The following is a 21,962-nucleotide window of genomic DNA, read 5'->3' as shown; positions in this document are numbered from 1 at the left end:
GGTCTGGAAACGTTTTTGTGGTATATCAGCACTCTACCCCATTCTTTATCTCTGAACTCCCTACCCACATCCTGTTCCCATCTCGCATGCAATAGCTGCAGGGGGTCTTTGTGTGTACTAGTTCCCTGTTGAGCCAAGTGATTAGGTTCTTCCCTCTGCCCGTGACGTGGAGCGCGTGCACCAATGGGTCAGTATAGCAGTAAACCCAGCATGTTCTATGAACTGTCCTCTCGGTATTCCCATTCAGTATGCAGGTGATCGAAAGATTTAAATACTTTATCATGGAATAATGCTCCCACTGTGTCTACTCCTACCTCTTCCCACCGTTGCATGCCCGCTAGGCCTATCCTTGACCGGAAAGACCTAAACGCCACAAGTTTAATTTTGGGGGAATACCCCTGTAACAAGGCATTATTTTAATGCTTCGTTTATAACTTATATATGTTACTGATAGAAGCGCGCTGCACTGTGAAGGCGGTGTAGCAGATGGAAGGAAAGTTTCTCGGACCAAGCTCTGGGCATCAGCACTAGTACGCTGCCCCAGTCTGTCCAGTAGTCTCCCCGCCAACCAAGATGCCGGCCACTGCGGCTGTGCTGCTAAATAATAATACTCGAAGTTGGGGGCTCCCAACCCCCCTTTCTCGGCCGGGAGTTGGAGCTTACTTAGCGCCACTCGGCATCTGCCTTTGTTCCAGAGAAAGGCCCCCAAAACAGCATGCAGCATGCAGAAGAACTTTCTAGGTATAACTATAGGGAGATTATGAAAAAAATACAACAGGTACGACAGCACGACCATTTTAGACAGCGCAATTCTCCCTTGAACTGTAAGTGACAGTGTGTTCCAGCAGGACATCTGTGAGTGTATGGCTGTAATAGCTTGTGAGGTTTCTGTCCAGCAGATCCTGCGCAGCGTGGCAGATGTTTATGCCTAGATAGCGAACAGTGTTAGCCTCCCAGTGTATATCTTGAATTTCCGCTGTACTGGGCAGCCGGGATGTAAGGAGAAGAGACATGACTTGGACCAGTTGACACCTAGGCCCGCTGCTGCCCTGAAGTCAGTTAATATCTTAGTTATAGCATGTATATCTTGCCTTACATCCCGGATGTAAATTAGTACGTCATCCACATACAAAGAGACTACATGCATGGTTCCGCACAGCGGAATCTCCCAATCTGCAGCCTGCTGTTGAAGCTTCTGAGCTAGTGGGCCCCATAGCCAGGACAAACAACAGTGGAGATGGGGCAGCCTTGGCGTGTCCCCCTTGCCACTGGGATAGAGAGAGAGATGCACTGCCCTACACGGGCCGTGGGGTTCACATATAAAAGTTGTATAAGGCTATACAAGCGGCCAGTTATGCCAAGGGCAGTGATGGTGGAGAACAGGTAGTTCCAGTCCAGTATATTGAATGCTTTTTCCAGATCCTACACTAGACCTACTGCGTAAGGCCAGTGTTTCGGAGACCGTTCCATGATTCAATATCACCTACGGATGTTGAGCGTTGTAGATCTACCAGGGATGAAGCCGTTCTGGTCTGGGTGTATTAGTCAGGGCAAGTGGGGTAATAACCTAGAGGCTATGAGTTTACTCAGTATTTTATAGTCGGACCCAAGCAATGACACGGGTCGTCGATAGGAGGCCATGTCCTGAGGGTCCTTCCCCGGCTTAGGAAGAGATATAATCAAGGATTCTCATAATGTCTGGGGGAGTCTACCCTCTTGTAGCGCCGTCTGGTACACCTCCAGCAGTTTAGGTGCTAGTAATGGTAACTAGGTTTTATAGAATTCAGTGGGGTATCCGTCCATCCCCGGTTTCTTCCCAGTGGCAGAGGCCTGTACAGCCTCGCTGATTTGCTGGGTTGTTAGAGGCGCATTTAGAGCCTCTGCGTCAGCAGATCGGATGCTTGGTAGTGTCACTCCCTGCAAGAAGTTCTGTATCGTCTGGGCTCTATTCAGCAGTGGGGGATTATATAGGTTTCGGTAGTAGGCAGTGAATGCATCATGTATGTCTACTTGATTGGTAAGTAAGCCTGTGGGAGACAACCTTATTGCTGTGGTCTGCGGCATGGGGGCCGAGCTACGGAGCAGTCAGGCCAGCAGGTGCCCTGTTGTCTTCCTCAGCATGCATCCGCGCCTGAAATGCCTTAAAGTCAAGGCAGCGGAGTTGTTCTATGAGGCGGGCATGAGTTTCCGTGGCTGCAAGCAGTAGGCTCCTGCCTTCCGGGGAGTCCTGTGCCTGCAATTCTAGCTCCCAGAATTTAGTCTCTACGGTTACTCTCTCTCTGTGTATCGTTGCACGAACCCCCACTGTTGTGCGAATGCAGTGTCTGCGCAGTACTGCCTTCAGCGCCTCCCATTCTACCATGTGGGAGGTTGCCGTGTTCTAATTGACCTTTAGGTATTGTTTTAGAGCATCTCGTGTGCTTTCCTGAAACCCTCGGTCCTCTAGCGCCCCCGGCTGCAGCCACCATGTAGGGACCAGCGGTCGTGGCTGCCCCCATCAATCAAAAGTTGACCACTAATAAATTATGATCAGAGAATGTTTTCCCAAGGTATTCTGCTGCAGTAACGAATAATTGTAGGGAGGTGTGACACAACAAATAGTCTAATCTGGCATGTAGGTCATGTGGTACTGAACAGTGGGAGAATTTCCTTGTATCAGGGCGTAGTGTTTGCCAGCAGTCATGCAGTGCCCATTGCTGTATCCACTGGGAGAACTGTGCTGCTGCACCTGTGACGTTGACAGTGGGGGATGTGAGCGATCACAGTCTAGATTTAATATACTGTTAAAATCCCCACCCACCAACCACAGAAGGTGTGCCCATTTAACTAATACAGCCGGCAGGTGTGCGAGGAATGCAGCTTGGTGGTCGTTAGGGGCATAAGCACTTCCCAGTGACACAGGCCTACCATCCAGGGATCACTCTACGAAGGCATACCTGCCATCTGGGTCTATGTCTTTGTCAGTGGATTGAAATGGCACTCCCACCCGTCCCACACCATACCTCCGCACACAAACCTTGAAAACGTGGTCCAATAGGATTGCCCTGGCCATCTCTGTGGTAGCCTCATCTCGTCGCCTCTGGCTATGTGAGTCTCCTGCAGCATATATTGTTGTACCACATGTCTTTTACGGGCGGTACCCAGACCCCGGACATTCCAAGTTATTATCTTAATGTCTGCCATTTGATCAGCAGTGTAGAGAGCATGATAGGGAGTTAACCGTTACTCCCTGCTGAGTCAGGCCTATGTCTGCGCTTCTGCCTGTCTTGCATCTTCTTTGAACTTGATTATAGCTTGACCTAACACCCAAAACTCCCATCCCAGGGTGGCCCCAAACATAGGGGAACACCCAAACCATGAACACATAATCCCAGAAAATGGGGTCTCCATTTTGCCCTACAGCATGACCCGCGGGCCCCCAGGAGTGGGGTGGGGGCTGGCTAGCTTGTGATAGTGCATTTTGTCTTGACTCATTACACATGCGCCTCCTGACTCATAATACATAATATATTACCAATTGCTATATCCCCTTTCCATCATTTAAGTACATTAGTCAGTAGTCTTACTCATCAGGGGCGAGCAGCCCAACAGGCCAGGGGGTGGTCAGAGCGCACTTTGTACTGATCATAAGTTTCCTGCTATATTAGCATATCTGGTGGTGTTACCCCCGGCAGGACTTTGGAGAGGGTCTCACTGACAGAGGCTTCAGATTCAGAGTCAGTTTGTCGCCTGTTATTGAACTGTGGTGTGGCCTGTCCGTCTTCATACCACAGTGCCTTCGCAGCTGAAAGGGCTTGTCTCTGTTCCAGCCGTGCCTGGGCCGAGGTGGGGGCACCTTTCCTTCTAATCTGCAGTGGTGCCCTGCAGGGTTGTTCCAGTACGCTTTTTCCTTTTAATTCGATCAGACCGCATAGTCGGCGGCGTCTCCACGGAGGTCTTGAATCTGTGTTGCTCCAACCCAGTCCCAGGCGTCCGTGGGTTCAGTGAAGAAGAAGCTGATCTCATTAGCTATTATATTGAGTCTAACTGGGAACAGTAAGGAGTATGTGAGGCCAACCTGGCACATGCATTTCTTAACCCCTGTGAAGGAGGCCCGCTGCGCTGGACCATGGCTGTGTAGCCTGGAAATAAAGAGACCTGGGAGCTTTCATACTGGAGTGGTGTTTCCAAGCGCATTTTCCTCAGTATTGTTTCTCTGTCTCTGTAGGGGAATGAATACTGGTCGGGGTGGCGTTCCAGCCGGTGGTTTGCGAGCTGGCACTCTGTGCGAGCGTTCTATGAGGTAACGTGGGGATGGGATAAAGCCTCCCTTCCCACACTTTGCGCCAGCCAAGATTAAAAAAATTGGATGGGGTCTGATCCTTCTGCCCCCTCCGGGAATCCCACTACACAGATGTTATTCTGCCTGGATCTGCCTTCCGAATCCTCTGCCCTGCGCTCAAGTTCACTGGTCTTGTCTGTGAGAGACCTGACCGTCTCTTCCATGTTCACCAGTGATGGTCGCATGTCTCTGAGATCACTCTCCACGCTTGTCACCCTTGTATACAGCTTTTTCTGGTCTTCACAGAGCAAGGTGACCTCTATCGCCACCGCATCCACTCTGTTAAGTGGCTCGATGGCTTCCAGGATTTTGTCCAGCTTGTCCTCATAGTCGGTGGGAGCCGGGGCTGCATCGTGGCTCCGCATCGCTGGAGCAACCGGTGGCGTGGTCTCCCAGTGGGCCAGCACTAGACCATCCTCTTCTACCCATAGCGGTCCCTCTCGCGGGCAGTTAGCACACAGTTATCTTCAATCGGTATTTAGCTCCCCGGAGCCAGGCGCAGTAACTACACTATGTTCAGTTGGATCAGAGGACGTATGCTCGGCTGCCAATCCCGTCTAGATGCGAGCCGGGGGAGGGAGGAGGGAGGGCCAAGGGCCAAGGCGCCTCTCCACGTCAATTTCCTTCAATCTGTGTGTGTCGCCGTCATGCCAAGGAGGCCCGCCTCTGCAGTGTCCGTAGGCTGCTTGAAGGCCCCACGTGCAAAGGGGGGGGACGTCCATTCATAATTTTCTTCCCGCTGCCTCGGCCCCTCCCCTAGACCGCAGCTCCAGGCAGCGGTCGCACACCTCTACCTCCAGTGCGCTGGTGAGAACCCGGGGCTGAGAGGGGAGAAGGGGGATAAGACGGTTATGTAAAAGTCAGGGAAGAGAGAGGAGGCCTCCAACCGCTGCCCGGCCCCCGCAGACTCCGCTCATCCTACAGCCAGTCCAGCTCTGCCACAGCAGTGCACTCCCTCCTTCTCCTTCCTGCGCCGCTGGTCCGCAGCTCCAGCGTGTCAGGTAGGCCTCGCCGCTGGGGACCCCTCCTCCCTGCAGGGGCCCTCCGCGTCGCTTTCCAGCGATGGGGCCTGTGAGTAGGATATGGTAACAGCACAAGAGAGCGGGGGGGGTGTTCACCTCTAGTCCTCTCCCCCCCAGCCTCCGCTCTTCAACTCGCCACAGGCCCTCCTGCCTCACCTAGGCCCAGTCCGCCTCCTCTGCCTCGCGGTGGCCGGTCAGTGGCATTGTTCCATTGGTCATCTGAGGTGGCAGGCAAGGTGAGTAAATCACTAAAACTCATTAATGGTCTGAGAAAACTTGCAAACCCTGAGTCGTGGAGGATTAAAGCATGTGAATTCAATGCATTTGAGGTAATGAATAAGGGAACGCCACATCACTTTAAATTTCGTGTCCGTCCTAGTCAAGTTAGGAGAGAGCTGTTCCATGGCTCATACATGCCACAGCCTGCTAAACCATTATGCCATCCTGGGTGCAGCTGTTTGTTTCCAAGCCAATTCAATCAGTAGTCTGGCTGCGTGGAGCTTATAACAAATGAGCGTCCATTCCGCCTGTGTCACTGCTTTGAGAGTCGTGGGCCGTAGGCTTAGGATCACCTTGTGATATGTCGCAGGACAAGGGTATCCCACTATGGCTTTGATATGACTAAGGACCACTTTCCAGAAGGTGGCAATCGGGGCGCAGGACCACCTGATGTGGCAGAAATCTCAAGGGGCGCTGCAGCACCGCCAGCACAGATCGGATAACCCCTCATATATGGTGGCTAGGCTAGACGGTGTTGAGTACCATTGAAGCATAAGTTTATAAGCTGCTTCCCTTAAAAAAAGAGACTGGTATGTTCCGGGTTTGTCATGCCATGAAGTGACCCATTGTTTAGGTGTTATCTTGTCTGTATTTCCCGTGTTCCACTTTGATTGGTATGGGTGAGTAGGATGGGTAGTGGAGTTTTGTATCATAGTACAAGTTAAGGGATGACTCGTGAGCTGTTGTACGATCACACTCATTTTTGGAATGGCGTGTATAGTCTAACGATGTTAGGGTAAACAGATGGGTGTACAGCCCAGAGTCTTAGCTGAAGTTATTGCATCTTACCTTTGTCTGTTAAGTGAAATTGCGACTTGCACTGATCAAAGGTTTTCCTTTTCCGTCCCTGCAACCAGGTCTAGGAGGGTTCTGCATTCATTATCTGTCCGGTTTCTAATGGCGCTCGGGGTTAGGGGAGTTGTAAATTTGGGGTTGCGAGCAATTGGGGTGTTAGGAGTAGGGAAGGTGGAAAGCCCATTTTTAAGTGCCAGTTTGTCCCAAATGTCGGTAACCGTCTTGGTGGGGGTGGCTATGTGCATGCTACAGGGGCAGGCATATCGGGGCATCCAGGCAGGTCCCACAGTGGTCTTCAGGCCACTGCCCTATCCATATGTAACAGTGGGTTTCACTCTCCTGGGCTGCCCATTCCCGGGATATATCTCAGATGTGCTGCCCAGTAATATTCTGAGAGATTAGGACAGGCTAGTCCTCCTCTAGCACAGGGTTGCAACAGACGGGCATTGGATATTCTGGGGCCTTTCCCGTTCCAGTGTATATGCCAACATCCAATTGCAATTGTGCAATGTCATCTTGAGGTATAGGGTACATAAAGTCTGGAATAAGTTAAGGGCCTGAGGTAAGATATTCATTTTGACCACATCACCCTCCCAGCCAGGAGATGGGGACGTGTTTCTACCTCTGAAGGTCTTCAAAAATAGCACGGCCTAAGGGCAGGGAGGTAGTTTGTGTTTGTCCATGTGGTGAGTGTGGGTCTGAGATACAGTCTCAGGTATTTAATCTTGTCAAAGCACCACTGAAAGGGGGCCGAAGCTTGCAGTTGAGGTATGTCCTGTACAGGGACTGATAGACTGAGTATTCTGGATTTAAACAGGTTTATTTTAAAGTCTGAGACTGCCTCGAATCCTTTGAAGTGAGAAACCACAGCAAGGGGAAAGTGAGAGGTTGAGAGAGAGTATGTAGGAGATTATCGGCAAATAGATTAATCTCATGAATTTGCCCCCCAGCAGGGATGTCCGATATTTCTTTGGTGAGCCATATGGAGATGGCCAGTGGTTTCACCACCAGTGCAAATAAGAAGTGTTACATAGGCCAGCCCTGTCTTGTGCCTCTGCGAATGGCGATGGGGTCATTATACTGTCCGTTCATTTGAATGGTCGCCATGGGGGTCACATAGATGCCGTAATTCGGGAAATCATGATTGGACCCATTCCTATTTTAGTTAGAACTGCTTTCAAGAAGTCCCAGTTAAACTCAGTCAAAGGCCTTTTCCGCATCTAGCGAGAGAAGGCCTGCCGGTATCTGATAGCGCTGTGCTTTATGTACTAGTTGTGCCAGTCGTCTGATGTTATCAGCTCCCTGCCCATGTTGTATGAAACCTACTTGATAAGGCTTTTTAAGGTGTAGGAGATGGTGTTCGAGTCTAAGGGACAAAGGGGCTCATTCCGCCTGGAGGGAGCCGCCAAATGAACGCACCGCGGTCAAAAGACCGCGGCGGCCATTCAGACATTTCCTCTGGGCCGGCGGGCGCTCTCCAAAAGAGCGCCCGCCGGCCCAGAGGAAATGCCCCTGCAACGAGGACGCCGGCTCAGAATTGAGCCGGCGTAGTTGCAGGGGTGCGACGGGTACAGTTTGCACCCGTCGCGTATTTCAGTGTCTGCATTGCAGACACTGAAATACACAGTGGGGCCCTCTTACGGGGGCCCCTGCAGTGCCCATGCCATTGGCCTGGAGACCCGCCAGGAACAGGATGGCGGTAGGGGGTGTCAGAATCCCCATGGCTGCGGAGCGCGCTCCGCAGCCATGGAGGATTCCCCCGAGCAGCGGGAAGTCGGCGGGAGACCGCCGACTTTCCGCTTCTGACCGCGGCTGAACCGCCGCGGTCAGAATGCTCGTGGGAGCACTGCCAGCCTGTTGGCGGTGCTCCCGTGGTCGGTGGCCCTGGCTGCCACCGGCCGCCAGGGTCAGAATGACCCCCAAAATCTTAGTCAAGTGCTTTGTGTCTTCAACAGGGTGATACGAGGAGCAAAGTGACGGGTCTTTGCCCATTTTTGAGGATGAGTGATATCCCTGCAGTGGTTTAGAGAGAGTGAGGCCAGTTTCAGGTGTGAAAGTGGTGTGTGGGTTGACCAAATGATTGCCCAGTTTTGGTAAGAACAGCCTATAGAAACTACCGGGTAGGCCATCTGGCCGCGGGGTTTTGCCCGGTGGTAATGTCATTGCGCGGTGAAGTTCACCTAGTGTGATGGGTGCCTCCAAAATCTCTGGGTGGTGGGGCCGTATGGGGTCCTGGGTGCAATTTACCAGGTAAACCGGTATCCTTATGGGCTGGGCCTCTTCAGAATTAGAAAGGGTTTGATAATAGTCAGTGAATTCTTTCCACTTAACACACTCTCTGATTGACGATCGCCCCTTTGATGGCTTAATTTTGGCTATGTGGGCCTTTGTCTGGACTTGGTGTAGCCTGTGAGCTAGTAGTGTGCTCACCTTATTACCTGCTTCGTAATATCTTTAAGTGCCAGGAGGGACCGCTCTACTCTGTTAGTCCAGTGTACATGCAGTTTTCCCTGTAAGACAGCTAGCTGTCTTTTGAGGCAGCGAGTAGGTGATGATTTGTCTTGGTTCTCTAGTGCTTTTATCACAGAAGTAAGTTTATTTTCTACTAATCAGTTCTCTCTGCTTCTGGCGATAGCTATAGATGAAATTACCCCCTGAATGGTAGTTTTGAATCTATCCCATATTGTATGTAAGGGGACATCCTGGTTAATGTTATATGTATATCAATCAACTATACCCTTACGTATCTCCTCCAAATCAACTGGGTCATAGAGAAGTCAAGGGTGCAAATGCCACGTGGTGCGGTTTTTGCGTGCAGTGAGGATGACAGCCTTGTCAATTCAATGTGAGCATGATCCCAGATAGACATAGCTGATATCTCAGCAGTGTGAAGCGTTCTTAGAAGGAAGTATATCAAAAAGAGATAATCTATCCGTGAGTAGGAGAAATGGACATGGGAGAACAAGGAATAAACTCTAGAGTCGGGGTGCGTACAGTGCCGGGCGTTAATGAGGCCCAGATCTGTTATTTCTCTTTTCAGTTGTGTGGACATGGCTCCAGTACATTGATATGAGGTAGAATTCCTATCCATCACAGGGTCCCATACCATGTTAAAATCCCCTCCCATGATTATGTATTCCTCTTCCCCCTGTAGTTGTATGCATAAGATACGTCGGAGTCCTGTGAATTGTTAGGGGCATATATGTTGAGCAGCATGACCCGTTGCTGTTTGCGAGTCATATGTAAAGGAAAATACCTGCCATCCCTGTCTCTTATGACTTTAGTGATATTAAAGCCTAAGAGTGGTTTACATACGCTCCCCATCCCCAACGTTTTAGAGTCTGTAGAGGCCCAGTGGCAAAAGGGGTATCAAGGGTGTACCATTCTGTGGCAATCTATGCCCTGGAGATGTGTCTCCTGCAGGAAAAGTGTGTCAGGGTTGTGAAGCTGGATATAACTTCAGCCCTGTTTTCGTTTATTTGGAGAGTTGAGGCCTCGGATGTTTAAGGAGATTAATTTGAGGCCCTTATCCATTAGAAGGGGGGCCTAGTGTAACAGGCCAGATCTAAGCTGTCTGTGACTGCTCGTGCAGAATATGAGGTTCCACCCGTATACCATGACATATTGCCAAATCCTTGCAACAACCTGTCTGCCATTATCAGTTTCTACTCTGTGATAATTTTTAACACAGTTGGGGAGATGAGGGCCCCCCTAATGATTTATATAATGTGTTGTGGCAAATTTCTGCCCATGTTCACATGATCTTGAGTGTAAAGTTGTATTTGCATCCACATTCACACATCATACAGGTTCAATACATAATATAAAGCAGCTCCCATGCAACAAATGCAACATAGCCTGCAGAAGAACCCACTAAAAATGTAACCCTAAACAAGTTCAAGCTGTATTAGATTCAAGATAAACCATCAATATAGTTTTAAAAAGGGAGAAAGAGTAAACTTTGATACCATAAAGTCTTTCAGGAGAGTGTTTCCCACCTTGCCCACAGCCACTCAGTGTTTTTTGTTGTTTGCACTTAGTCACTAGCAGGGCTGAACTGGCCATAGAGGGTATCGGGTGTTTCCCTGGGACGTTGGAAGGGTGGGGCCGTTTTTGCAGCAGTGCGGGCCGTTTTTGTTACTGGGGGCCGGTTTTGCAGCAGTGCTGCAGTATCGGCCCTTGTAACAAAAGGAGTGGTGCTTCACAATTGAACCCACCACCCTTAATCTCCAACCCTCTCACCCCCCAACCCTCGGGCTGGTCCGGTAAAAATGTTAAGGCTGCTTTGGGTTCCCAGTCCAGCCCAGGCCAATAGTTTGAAATCAGATGTGGTAGGTCAGTGGTTCCCAACCTGTGGGCCGGGGACCCCTGGGGGTCCGCGAAGCCTCCTCAGGGGGTCCACGACTTCTTAGAAAATGTAATAATATTAGGTTCCAGCTATCAGTAATGACTCAGTGGGGGTCCCCGGATTCCAATAATGATTCAGTGGGGGTCCCAGGGCTCCAGTATTGATAAAATGGGGGTCCACAGAAGTCAAAAGGTTGGGAACCACTGTGGTAGGTTGTTAGGCGCTTCAGCTTTAATACATTTTCACTGCAAACACAGAATTCTAGAACTAATTTGGTAATTGGTTGTTAGCCTCTCTAATGGCCAGAGATTTCATGCAACTTGAGCACATATTTAACACAAAATAATAACCCTAACTGACCTATTTAGAACTGTCTGAAAAAATGAAACTTGTTCGATTGAACTGTTCAGACCACACAACCATACATTACTGTATTCACGATAATACAATGGCCTGTGCCAGAGGTATTTCTTGCTCAGCCTTAACACTAGTGTGTGGATCTTGTTGGTAGGAACTATGACTGTCACGAAATATTCACTGTTTAAATATTTTATTTCTATAGTATATGCACATGAAAGTTAAAATAAATGCTCATTTGTGGTACGGAAATGAAAAATTAAAAGCATATAATAACATCTGAAATATTTCATTAGCATTAAGGACTTATGTTCTGCATTTAATTATTGTGGTGACGCCCTGGCAGCGCCACTATGCCTCAATTTTTCCTAATACACTCATCATGTTTGCACATTTGAGGGGGTGAGGGTTAGGAATTGTTTTAGGTAGGGGTTAAGGCATGCTGATAGGGCAAGCCGTTAGAGCTGACTCTACCATAGGGGTCCAGTGTACATTAAGGGGGCTTTTATGGCCTGGGTGACCTATCTTTGTTGTGTGCCCCCCTGTAGGCTGTAAGCCCTTTTAATGGGTGTCCCCATAAACTTTTCCATCTGCCAGTCTATATATATTTGTTATTTTGTGCATAGTAGTTAGTTTTGTGTGTAATACTATTACGTTTTAAAGAAAAAGGCACTGACTAGACAACGATTTATTACATTTTTGTATGTATCATTGGTGAGTTCTGAGTCTCTAGTCCACAACACCTCCCCTGAGTAAGCCTTGGACTTGTCTATCTTGCTATTCTGACTGTCAGCTGCTAAATGCAGTCGCAGGACACCGGAAGAAAGATACTCGAAGTGTTACAATTGGAGCCCAGTACATTCTGACCGCCCTGGAACCCTCCTACCCGGATTTATCACAAATCCCTTCCTAGCATTTTCAGAATTGGCGAGTCCACTAATAGAAAGACACAGGTGTAGTAAAAAAATAAAAAAAAGGCACGGTGGACCAGCTTCTCCAAGCCTTACACAGGACTTTCACCAAAACACAGTTTGCTGCAAAATGACTTGATTTTGAATGAATATGTTTAACATGTGGTGACTCCATTCCTGAAATATGTTTTTGTCCTTCGTTTTTTGTCTTATTTTCTGTGGGTGTCTGACCTCATGACATCCTGCAAACTGCAGTTATATTTCTGCTTAGGGTCACCTTCTATTTTAAAATAAGTTATATTTTAAATGCATTTCTCCACCCTGTAATCTCAGGGGAGTAGCCTCCTCACCCACTTTGCCAGATCCAACCTAGCCACAGCACTTATATTGGTTTTGGTCAGCAGTACCTGCACCCAGGGGATATGTCTACTGGCTTCCCCGTGTAAGTTAATTACCTTTGGCAACGACAGGCAAATGGCGCACCTTCATGGTGCATTTTTTCCTTGATTGGAAAGGTTATTAAATGTCAACTGAATTGCCTTGCAATATTTTTCCCACATGTTGGAGCAAGTGCAGATTAAAGCCTGATGATGGTCATTTTGGTGCACTTATTGCTAGAGATACACTTAGATGATCGCCAACATCATTTTGGTATAAATATTGATGGCTGCTGACCACTAAGAAACACCAAAGGCATCCCATTCACGCACTTCTTCCATCTCTGCTTTCTTTGTATGTAAGTCCTGTCTGAGCGGAATACACACGTTTTCCCTGAACTTCTTGTGAAATATACCTGCTTAGTATCAGATAGGGAGTAGACCCCATAGTGCATTCAGTGAGCAGGAAAAGGCCTCTTTGCCCAGCAACCTCCCTAAAGAGGGACATATGCTCCAACCTGAGTTGGATTTTGAAACCGTTATAATGCATGCTTAAATCAGTACTGTACTGCTGTCCAATTACCAAGGAATGTCGAATAAACTCTAGTCAAGCTTGGGAAGCACCCTTATTGACTTGGACCAACGAGGTGCTTTTTGAATGTGCAGCTCCATGCTGTCCATTTTCTTATGGCTAAAACGAATCTTCAGGCCCTACTGAAGCTTTGCTGCTCCAATGTTTCTTGTGTGGAAGTCGATAGCCAGCCCAAGAAGCCTACTGCACCCACACCAGAGACTGGGAAAATGGGATGAGATGAGAAATTACTCTGACTGGTGAGTGCAACCCCTCCTTGTACCAATGGTTGCTTATTGTATGTGTCACCATTTTGTGGGACACCGCCTCGGCTCTTAGCCATTACTGGTACCTACAAGTCTCCGCCTGGTGAGGCATGAGTATCAGCCCATCACCAGCTTGACTGACCTGGGATCCGAAAGCCTCACTGAATGGGATGTCTGACCATATTTAAATTGGCACAAGGTCAGTACCATACGTCTTGCATGGTAGCTGAAAAGAGAAAGCTCAAAAAGGCCCTGCTTGGTCCTCTTTTGTACTTTTGTGGCCCTTAATTAACTGGCGTAACAAAGGCTCCCACAGCCCCGTGGTACGGGTGGGCCCCTGAGCTCCAGAGGGCCTCCTTGGCGTAGTACCCAGGCCTGAGAGCTCCTGAGTAAGTCCGGAGGGGGGCTCCATGTACTTTGCAGGGGCTCCCTCAAGTTTCGTTAAGCCACTGCCCTAATTATCTTCAAGCATCAGACTGTTAACTACACTACTTCAGTACTGGTATCTTTGCCCCTTGATGTGGATTCATAGTCACAGTGTTACTGGGAGTCATGATTTTACCCTTCTCAAATCTTGTTTTACTTCAAGGCAGGCCACGTTATTGATATTTTGTGCTGTTTGTAATTTTTCTTAGTGATCATACCGAACTAGTGCTCGCAAACAGTGGTTTAGAAGTTACCATTTTGACATGAGAATCACAATCCTACCTGTTTCTAATTGCATTACAACCAGTTCTGCATTAATGACCAGTTAATGACGAACAACGTGCATTATGTGTAACAAGAGTGCCATGGGTTGCACCTTAATTTGTGTTATTTTGTTACTATTCTATTTAAGTGACCTTCATTATTTCATTACTATTTTTACTGTATACTGACATTGTGATACTTGTTAAATACAGTTTTAACTCACAGTCGGTTAAATTGTCCAGATATAGGGATAATTTCGCAGTCATGCTCTTTATTTGCTGTTATGATGACCTATGCTGTTGCCTTGCCTTTCGATTCAAGATTTATGGTTGGTTATGTATGGATAATACACCCCGGGAATACTCTTTGATTTTTGGTTTGTACATTAGGTCATGTTTGCATTTGTGGAGCTAACATTATTTATACCATTTTGTCGTTTTAGTGTTACTTGTACCTGTTCTACAGTACTGATCGAAGACTGAAGACTGTTGGACTGTTGACCTTTATTTGCTTTTGCAACCTATACTTGTATGGATTAAGAAACCTATGGCAAATCGTCTTCCACTCTGGTGTAGCTTTTCTTTCTGCACATCAAATATTAATGAGAAAACCTTTAGACAAGCAGCTGGACTGTGGAGTTTGAAAACTCAAAAATGTCTTTTGGTATGAAGTTTTCATAGCCCTCAGTTTCACACAGCTGCATCACCACTACATGTCCACGCCTGAAACCAGAAAAATAATCCAGTCTTTGGAGAAAAAAGGTGACATTTCGTGTTATCTCAACTTCCAAATCGAGGTGACTTGTGATAGATTTTCCTACAGGCTATCCAATGGAGGTTGAACCTAATCTACAAATCACTCATTTTATTACGAGGAACCTAAAGTAAATGGCAATTTAGAAGTTTAATGTTTTTTCTTTCAAAGAAGGGATAAACAAATAGAACATCCAAAGGATATTTTTGTATGTTGCTGCGTCTGAAAACTAATTTGGCGTTAAGTATTTATACTTTTCTACTAAGTGTATACATATTTTTAAAGCAGAAGTGGCTGAGTTGGCTTTTTCTTTATGCTGTTCATAGGTAGGTTAGCATGTGTCCCAGTCGATAGTTTTCAGTTGCTTGGCTCTGTATGTTGCTTGGTTCTGTATGTTGCACAAGTGAGACATCAGGCCATAAATGAACCATCCTTAGGTAAACGGCCCACACATAACTTTTCAATTTGCTTCGAAGTTCACCGAGTCTGATGTGGCCTGACGTTTAAGCAGTCATTGCTACATGCAAGTTTTGCAAGCATCTCAAAGACTTACTCTGCTTGTACCCACAATATTGAACAACTAGCAAGTCCTATTTTTACATTTTACACACAAATTTGTTAAATGTCTTCTACAACCACTCTAATCTGTTTGTCATAAATGTGGGGGTCTGTTAAATATTGTGCAGATTCAGGTTTTGATTTATTCTTACTTTCCTGGAAGCGTTTTTGAGATTAGAAGATTTCAGTTTCCCCTTAGGGGCCCGATGCAGCCCGTATGCCAATTATATGTGTGCTCAAATCGTGAAGTAATTGATTTTTCTCATGCCTTCCTATCTTTTTTATAATAGTATGACCAAATCCTTCTGATAGCCAGGATTTGTGTTTTGTGACTTTTGTTGATTGAGCTCTTGTGTTGCTGATAAACGAGGAACAAACGCTTTTGTAATGCATTGTTTTTTTACGGTCTTCAACTGGTAATAGCATGTACACTAAACATTCTTGTGTTCTGGTGTGACTTGTAATTGGTATATTCTGTTAAATGCCACTGGTCTTACATTTTTAATGTACAAAGTATTTTTTTATATGTACGTGTTACAGTTTCTCTAATAGCCATGGCCAATTGCAGCGGTTCCCTGAAAAAGAACAAAACCACTAGGCTTTATGCTTTGTGGAGCACAACCAATCTGTTTTATTAAGTTTGTTAAGTTTCCCCTAAAGTGCACCTTCAATAGATTTAAGGCCACATGTACGTACCTTTTTTCTTGTCGCAAACAGCCCGATTCCCAGAATTGGGCCATTTGCGACGAGAAAAAAGCATTTTGGTATGTACAGACCCATTTTTGCGATTCGGTAATCAATTTACCGAATCGCAAAAAGGATTTGGAGTCGCAATTAGGAAGGGGCGTTCCCTACCTAATTGCAAGTTGCAGTCCCGATGTATGATTGTTTTGCGACCGCAAATGCGGTCACAAATTGCGACAAACCTCATGGGTATTCATGAGGTGTAGGTCATTTGCGGCCCCATTGCGAATCACAAACATTGACACTATAGTACATCAGGTTTTGCGACTCAGAAATTGCGAGTCACTAAGTCTCGCAATTTGCGACTCACAAAACCTGATCTTCGTACATGTGGCCTTTACACACTTAGAATATTGACAGAGATTGTGGCAGGGTTAACGGTTCTCATAGTAATTTCTTTAATCTTTCAGTATTGATATGGGTGTTGAGAGTATCTTCTTTGCTGCTGTGTTTTATAATTTATATTATTTTACTTGGTCTTCAATGTTGAACACTTAAGGCCTGTTTGAAATGTTTATAAATAGATCCCATGTTTGTAACACCCTTGAGGCAATGTTTTGGATTTGTTGTAATAGTGTATATGGCTGGAGGATTACAATATTCTGTGTGTTCACAGGGTATCCTGATTGGCTTGCTTTGGCTTGCTTAGGTTTTGAAATACTAAACTTACAGTGAAATAGAAATAAAAATTCTGAATGCAAGGCACAGCGGCTGATTATTATTGCCAAGTCCTCTGATGAAGAGATAGATCCATATCCCCATATAGTCAAATCTTTCATGTTGAAACATTCTGTTTATTCTACCTAAATAAAGAATACAAAAGCTTATTTGGGAGATGCTAACATTGAAAGTGAAAAAAACACCTCCTACAAAGATAGCCCGTCAGCACATTGGTTTTTCTACTTCTGACATGGGTGCTGAAAAAGTGCTGTTTGAATCTGCAGCCACGAAAACCTTTTCTAATACTGAGAACGATTGAAGTGACTATAAGATTTTATACCTGTATTAAAGGATTTTAGACACAAAAGACTGTTTTTATTCAGGTGCAGTAAAAGAGCTGCTATTTAATTTAGAATTCTGTTCCAAAAGCAATAAGCATAGTTCTTTCGTTTTCAGACTCTGTAGACTAATTTTACAATATTAAGGATTCTGTGCCTTTTTGTGTAAGGTTTTCTTGATATGACACTGGTAAACCAGCAAAGCACAGCATCTGATAAATAGAGCACCTAGCTCATATACTTACATTGTGATGGGACCATCTCTTTAAGAGTCCTTTATTGAATCTGAGAATAGATGAACGTCAGTTACTGCTAGCCTGAACTGTATGTCTGTGTTTTGGGAGAACTATATATTGGAGCACTTGGGAAGACAAATCTGCATAACAAACAGATTGATTTAGGAGGGAATAAATTCATGCTACTATTTGTTACAGGTTTGAAGAGATTTTCGGAAAAGAAGGCAATCTATTGCATGTTTCTCAGATAAGTTTGCAGCTGCCCCTTGGACATACTATACATTTTGCACATTTGGCAGCTAGGCAAAGTCCAGGCATTGCTGACTAGATATTTCAAGATTTTATTTAGAATTTCTTAACAAAGTGTCATACTGCAACCTCTCTTAAAGGCAGGAGGTGAGTGGACTCTTGGCAAGTTGAAGGCTGTAAGAATGATCGCTAACAAAATGGAAGAGCCCTCAGGAGACAATGGTTTGGTATAGGTTAGTCTTTGTTTCAATCCAAATGACCGTAGAGTCTACAAAGGAAAGGATATAAAAGACAGAGATGAGCAGCAAGTTATTTGGAAAAAAGTTGGGCGCGATCATTCGCCATCACAAGCCAACTTTTTTAATTCATTTTCATTTTGACTAAGTATATTGTAAATCTGCGTGCAGTACCCACATAATAGGAAGGATATCTGATAATGCATTCCAATTTGTAAGAGAGTAGACAGGAGAATGCTCAAAACTATCAGATATAGCAGCACCTTCAGATCCATTCACAAACTCCAGTTATTTACCATACCCCCAAATGTTATTAAATAATATTTGCTTATACTACATGTAGAATGACTCAGATGAGCTGCCCCCACCACGGCCCCTGCCACTTAGCCTTGAAGTACAAAAGAGTTTACTTCTTGTAGTTTCCAGTGTGAACAGACAGATAGTTATCTTCAGTGTAAGCTAGACATGAGGTAGTAAAAAGCCTTTATCAAAAGAGATAATCAAAGCGCTGGACCTACAGGTATTGGTCCTGTAATTTAAAAAATACAATTTTGTCTTTTACACATTTCTACGCACCAACGAGGGCTTTATAATATACCTGATATAGGTGGTAAGACACCATTGTTTTATATTTGTAAGCAGTTAATTTAAGCTTATAATCATGTTTCTAGAATGTTTAAAATGGTCCTAGGTTCTGTATAAGCTCACCTTAATTGGAACTGAATACAAATAGATGTATGCTTACTAGAGCTGAATGTTTAATGTGGGTCATTTCCTTTCAAAGATGCCTGTACATTTATGCAACGTTTCCCATTTATCTTTTGTACAGTCTATGTTTTTTTTCATGTGAGAGAAGTCTTAATCCTGGATGCAGCTCATAGATGCTAGGCATGCTTTGGAGGCCATTTACACATGAATGTAGAGACATCCATTATCTGCTAAAGTTGTTGATTCCTTGCATATTCTTTGATCAAAAGACCTGTCTGCGAATGTGACCTTTAAAGGATTTAGGCTCTGCTCATGCTTCCTTGGACATTTGTATCACTCTGTTCTGTTGGGCATCTCGTTTCCGGTAAGGAACTTGAAAAAAATACAAGATAAAAGTGTGTTTCTTTACGCTGTCCCTTTAGTGAATCTTGAGGATGGATAGTCACATTAGGCATTTCTTGTAGTCTGTGCTGTAAGGCTGTGTCAAAACATTGGCTAACTCAGTTGCTTTGTCAGTCTTAAAAACGAGTTTAGGTAGACGTTAATTTCTTAGTTCTACCTTCTCTTTAGATGTTGACTGCCCCACACTCCATTTTCAATGTTTGAATCTATAGCGGATACCAAGCTGAAGAAGGAAAAACTACTTTCCTGTAACAACCTGTTATTTGGCGTGGGTATCTTACGTAGAATCACTGATGAATCTCAGAGTCCCCTTTCAGGGTGAGGCCTAAGTTTATCCTAATATTATATAGGTTTAACTTGACAGCCCAGTTCCCTGCATGAACTTTTGCTAAAATATTCCTTAAAGCGTACATATTTGGCTCCACACAGAGGAGTATGTGTCTCTCACCTCATGCTATTGGCTGTTTAATGTGTTAATCAACATCCTATTGGGTGCTTGCCTTGCAAAGCGTTACAGGCTATTTTACATCTCAAAAATACACCTAATCATCACACATTAAATTATTTATCTCATGCTTTGCACATAGCAATTTTTTTGTTTTGTGTTTTTTTACTTATGAAGTCTTTTTAAGTCTTCTAATCAGGAACTGTGTACGGATTGCACATATATGCACACATATATACTTACAGACATACACACAGGCATAAGGGCATACAATCTACCTGCTTTAAAAAAGCAAACACTGGCAAAGCCATTAGGTCCTGTTTTAATATGGTAACACATGGAGACATCGAGTGCACAAATACAGCATGTATGTATTAGCACATTAAATCCAGACCTATAAGCTTTGCCAGTGCTTGTTTATATGGCGACTTTGATCGAAGCTGAAGTCTGGAGGTTATAAAATGTTTCATTCATGTGAGGTGGAAAGAAAATATTTAATATTATTTGGGTCATATGCTAGCATAAATGTCCCTTGTTTAAAATCCCTGGGGTCATTAGTTTGTAGACTGAGCTGTGTAAATCCATCATGGTAAACTTACAGAGAATGCCTTTGCTTCGTGCTCTGATTGCAGGTGTCAGTGACTTTACACTATGGAGAAAGTGCAACGATTTAGTTGAATGTAAGGGTATGTACACTACGATTGGAGTTTCTCTAGTAAGATATCGCAAATTGGACTCTCCAGGCATTGAGTAAGGCTCTTCTTTTTGCTATTATTTATGGTATGGTGTTCTGCTTGTATATGTGGAGACCTTTGAACCTACATTTGAAGTAGAAAATGCTGCATCTGCGAATTCACCTGGGAACCAAAACCAAATTTTCCTTCCCAATATTACAAAACCATTATTGCTTGAAATACTCCAAACTGTATAGGTTTTGTTTGTATATTCATCTCTGTGTTTTGTTGTTATATGTTAATAATTGGCCCGATATATTTTAATTTTATAATGATAATATAAAGTGTGATTTGTTTTTTATATTTTCTGAAAATCATCCACCAAGTGGTATCCTTGTTATTGCCCTCAAAAAGACTAAAAGCTTTAGGAATCAACTGAGAAGCCTGATTCTTCAATAAGTTGTACATTCCAAAGCTATCAATAGGTATAAATTACAGAACCCGATTTGTGAATTCAGTATCTTTGGTTATTGGCTCTGCAGATGGAACTTTGTGAATTAGAAAACCTTCTCAAAAATGTTATCTATTCTTTTGCACACACATATTTCCTACAAATACAAATAAAAGTTGGGCTCAGTTGGCAAAATGGGTGGAAACATTCACACAGACCTTTGTAATTACTGGGGACATATGCAGGTGGGTGATAAGAGTTCCTCCAGAAAAAATATATTGTTGGTCAAGGGAAAAACGTTACATGGTCAAATGCACATGTACACTTGTTAAACTGAAGAAAAGTCCTAGATCTTTAGTGAAAAGATAGAGTGATTATATTTGATTTTTTTTTTTATAAACGTTTTGAGAATCAACCCATTCGATTTAAACTCTGGCCTTTTCCAAACAAATAGCAGCCACTGCTGTGTTTTTTAATTGAACTTATGATATTACTCTACACTATGTTACCAATTTTTTTTTTTTTAAATGGGGATTTATTTTCAAAATAACAATGTACTTCTACATTTACATGTTCTTCTCATTTAATACTCCAGTAGTTAACTAACTAATCAAAAGATCGGTTTTGTTGCTGATAGTTTACTTCAGACTAGTGGTAGGTGAAAATGTCTGCTCCTCTGGTGGAGTTCGCAAAGTTTTGACAACTCCTTGTTACGCATTTAACGCAGAGTTCCAGACAAATTCTGCAGTCTGCTGCATGGCAGAGTTTTTTCTTGCACGAGACTCGCTATCAGTAAGTTGGCGAGAGAGAATTGGCATCCCCTAACGTGTTTTTCAGGCGCTAGGAGCGCATCTGGTGAGATTTTCCAAACACGAGTGGTTTGCGTTGGAAAAACTGCAGCTCGAGTAGAAAATCTACTTGAGCGGCCCAGCAGCAGTGCCTTTGGGTGCTTCACTGTGCCGGTCGAGCTGATTTTGCTGCACGGAACAAGCTCCTGGCACTAAATATCAGCGTGGACAGCGTAGTATACCGTTTTCTAACTGCTCATCAAACTCCGCAGAATTGCGCTAAGTTTTTAATGTAACACCGCAGAATTCTGCAAAGTGAAATTCTGCGAGTTCTGCCGACACCCAGTTCAGACCTTCAGTTATGTTTCCGCAATAGGAAAGCTGTTAGTTGCACCTTTAAAAAAAAAAAAAAAAAACACTTGTTAACCAGATATATAGTCACAGCCTTGTTAGAACAACGTATTTCTGTCACAATGGGCCCCCCTAATTACAAGTTGGGTGAAGCAGTATCTCTGTGTGGGATACCCGTCCACTTGATGATGACTGCTGCAGTGTTAATATTCCAGAATATCCAGGTGTGAGAACCAACTGAAAAATCCAGGCAGCCAAATTGTATGAGCAGTCAGGCTAAGCACCTGCCCAGCCCTCTTCTGTGGCACTGGAGGTGCATGTAATGCTTCACCCACCCACCCACGTCCTCCCGTGTTCCTTCTCTCTCCCTCTCCCACACTAGCACCATGGAATATGGAAACCTGGGAAGATTTTTTCCTGGAAAAACCAGGT

The 21,962-nt window shown here is 44.8% G+C and overlaps 1 protein-coding gene across 12 annotated transcripts in view; it reads left to right on the top strand.

Annotated features, from left to right (window-relative positions):
* Positions 1–21,606, top strand: part of SEC22C (SEC22 homolog C, vesicle trafficking protein) — a 219,751-nt gene extending 198,145 nt beyond the window's left edge. For all 12 annotated transcript variants that reach the window (XM_069211005.1, XM_069210997.1, XM_069211008.1 and 9 more), the window contains one exon: positions 14,380–21,606. In XM_069211005.1, coding sequence (XP_069067106.1) covers positions 14,380–14,580 — 201 coding nt within the window. In that variant the 3' untranslated portion in view covers positions 14,581–21,606. The remainder of the gene's footprint in view (positions 1–14,379) is intronic.
* The last annotated feature ends 356 nt before the right edge of the window (positions 21,607–21,962 follow it).

Source organism: Pleurodeles waltl, chromosome 10 (genome assembly GCF_031143425.1).
Source record: "Pleurodeles waltl isolate 20211129_DDA chromosome 10, aPleWal1.hap1.20221129, whole genome shotgun sequence".
Taxonomy (NCBI): Eukaryota; Metazoa; Chordata; class Amphibia; order Caudata; family Salamandridae; genus Pleurodeles; species Pleurodeles waltl.
Note: the sequence above shows the minus strand (reverse complement) of the source record. Positions and strands in the feature narration are given on the sequence as shown.